Source organism: Myotis lucifugus, unplaced genomic scaffold (genome assembly GCF_000147115.1).
Source record: "Myotis lucifugus unplaced genomic scaffold, Myoluc2.0 scaffold_607, whole genome shotgun sequence".
NCBI classification, from domain to species: Eukaryota; Metazoa; Chordata; class Mammalia; order Chiroptera; family Vespertilionidae; genus Myotis; species Myotis lucifugus.
In genome coordinates this window covers 250,049-252,749 of record NW_005871655.1, presented here as the reverse complement: position 1 = coordinate 252,749, position 2,701 = coordinate 250,049, and the positions used below count along the sequence as shown (strand labels likewise).

Here is a 2,701-nt window from a genome sequence, read left to right as displayed (position 1 = left end):
CGGGCCTGGGCTCGGTGCGGCGGGTTCTCACGCGGAGACGCTGGTCCCCGCGCCCTGCGCCGGCGCCTCGCCATGTTCACCTTCGTGGTTCGCGACGAGAACAGCAGCGTCTACGCCGAGGTCTCCCGGCTGCTGGTCGCCTCCGGCCACTGGAAGAGGCTGCGGCGGGACAACTCCAGTTTCAATCTGATGCTGGGCGAGCGGAACCGGCTGCCTTTCGGGAGACTGGGTGAGCGTCCCCGCGCCTCCGGCGCCCCCGCCCCGCCTCGGCCGGCCCGCTGGAGCCGGCGCTTTTGTGTTGAGGCCACAGATCTCTCCCCGTCGCTCACTCGGCAGAGGAGACGCGGACCCTACGGGTCTGCACCATCCTTCCTAAGAGTCCCCGCGCGGCCTCCTGACAATGGCCCGTCCCGCACATCCCTCGTCAGGTGGGACCCCCACCCATCTCCCTCCAGACGCCCCCCTATCCCCGGGCCGCGCGCCCCCTCTTCTCATCCCCACGCCTGATGCCCCACCGGGCAGGTCCACGGGCTGAGCGCGGGGCGGGAGCTCCTCGGAGCCGGGTGACATCTGCTGGGAATTGCTCCGGCCTGTGGGCGCGGGAGGGGCACTGTGCGCGGTGACCACCCCAAGGATTCTGCTCCCCGGGGCTCGGATGACCCGCCAGGGGGCTGGGGAAAGACCTGAACTCCCAAAGCAGGAGCTTCGGAAGGGAGCCAGGGAGGGGCGAGACGTGTGATTTCAGCCCGTCCTTTAGCTTCACCAAAGAACGCGTGCTCACAAGTGTGGGTCACAGCGGGCGCTGCACGCAGGCTTTACACGGCTGGGTTCTCCCTCTGCCTTGCTTCATGCACACGGTGGGAGCTGGCTTGACACCATCAGGTGCACTTTGCCGGCTGCGGAGGGGGGGCGGGGCGTGGACCACCCCCCTCCTCTTTAGATGACGTCATCCAGAAGTTGTGCAGGGACTTCAGCTCCCATCCCACTGACCTGCGTGTAGCCTCATGGCCTCTCCTCCATGCGCAGTCACCAGGAATTGCAGCCGCTGCCCTGGCAGCCATGCTCCCTGCCAAAATCCCCTGGGGGGTGGGGGTGGGGGGGCAGATCATAGGCCAGAGACCCACGCAGAGACTGGAAAATGAAGACAAACCATCTCTGCTTTGGAGGGAACCAGGCAGAGCATATTTTGTGTCCAAGAGAGGAAACAGTTTCTAGAAATAGGTGTGGTCAGGATGGGGAGGTTGCAGGGACAGAGACTGAATCAGGCCTTCAGGGACCAGCCGGCTGCCTGAGGCATGGGGCCCTGTGCAGTCTGTGGTTCCGGGAATGAAGGGTGTGGCAGCACAGCCTTTACTGAAGTTTCTTTCTTTGGAATGGACCATGAGCCACTTTTTTGTTTATTTCCCCCACCCTCACCCCCACTCCCACATTTTAATGACTATACAAGTTTTTGATGCAGGGAAGGGTTGGTTCTAACCCCCAGAAACCTTGGAATATGGGGAATTTGCCTGGAGATGAACTGTCTCCCCGAGAAGCCCCTGCACAGGGTAAACCTCCCCTCGAAGGAGAAGAAACTGCTTACAGTCGGGAATGCTCATTTCCTCCTTGCGCCGTCCACTTCCCCGCCTGCCCCACTTCCTTCCTGTCCACAGTGCCTGCTGTCAAAGCTTAGCTGGGATCCTAGCGTTAAAAACACACCTGGCTCTGCCCAGGCTGAAGCAGGCAGATGGCCCTGCCGTGGTGCTCAGGTCTAGGGAGAAGGAGCAGAAACACCCAGCAGGCCCACCAGGTCAGCAGGTGAGCAGGAAACGTCTGGCGTTGGTGGAAAAGGAAGCAGCATCCCACAACCAAAATGCTTTATGCCTTCACTGTAGGCATATTTTCCTTTTGCTTAAAGTGCACCACACAAACCCTAAGGAAAAATCAGGTAAAGGCTCAAGATGCCTGGGCCCCGGGGTGAGAGGGGAGGCAGCCCAGGTGTGATCAGGGAGCTGGTGACAGCCAGGCCGTGCCAGAAACTGTATTCAGTTGTCTACAGTTCTCAGATCAATTATTCATACTTCTGGCAGTGTCAGCTCAGACTCCCTTTCTTCGGTTTTACTTTTGTTTTTGTTGCTGGAAATTCAGTGCATTTGGTTCAGATTTTAAACTAAACCAAGGCTTTTGTTTTTATTTGTATCCTTTCTGCTCTAATTGATGGAGGAGGGGACTTGCCATAAGATCTATTGAAAATGTGTTTCCCTGCGGGGTGATGTACAGAGGAGAGTCCTCAGGCTTTAGAGTTGTGGATGTGGCCTTCCCACTGCCTCCCCTCTGCCCCCCCCCGCCCCCCCCCCCCCCCCCCCGGTTTTTTGGGGGTTTTCTAGGGGCCCCAAAAAAAAGGTTTTAGCCTCCCTTTCAAGGAAGCCATTTGTCGCACCCCCTCTTCCAACATATCAGTCCGCCACCTCGTGTACCCCCGCACGTCATTTCGAGCGAGCAATACCCTGGCCCACCTCCTGTGGGGGCTCTTTGCATAATTTGACTATGTACTAGATAAGGAAATACGGGGATAAGTAGTTTCGGGGGGTCTTAGAAAATATTATATAACCCCCTCCCCTGGGGATGTGGGGGATCCTGCGTAAAATTAATGAGAGGGGATGTGAGCTCCGGGAGCGGAGGTCCGCCGCTGCACAGACGGCCACTCTGGTGTGTGATGAGA

At 58.6% G+C, this 2,701-nt stretch overlaps 1 protein-coding gene across 2 annotated transcripts in view; it reads left to right on the top strand.

The window, feature by feature from the left end:
* The first annotated feature begins 15 nt into the window (after nt 1-15).
* Nucleotides 16-2,701, top strand: part of TTL (tubulin tyrosine ligase) — a 23,975-nt gene continuing 21,289 nt past the window's right edge. The window contains exon 1 of one of the 2 annotated variants that reach the window (XM_006104788.3): nt 16-229. In XM_006104788.3, coding sequence (XP_006104850.1) covers nt 73-229 — 157 coding nt within the window. In that variant the 5' untranslated portion in view covers nt 16-72. Of the gene's footprint in view, nt 230-296; nt 429-2,701 lie in introns of those variants that run through there. The other variant, XM_023745961.1, reaches the window with a different exon arrangement.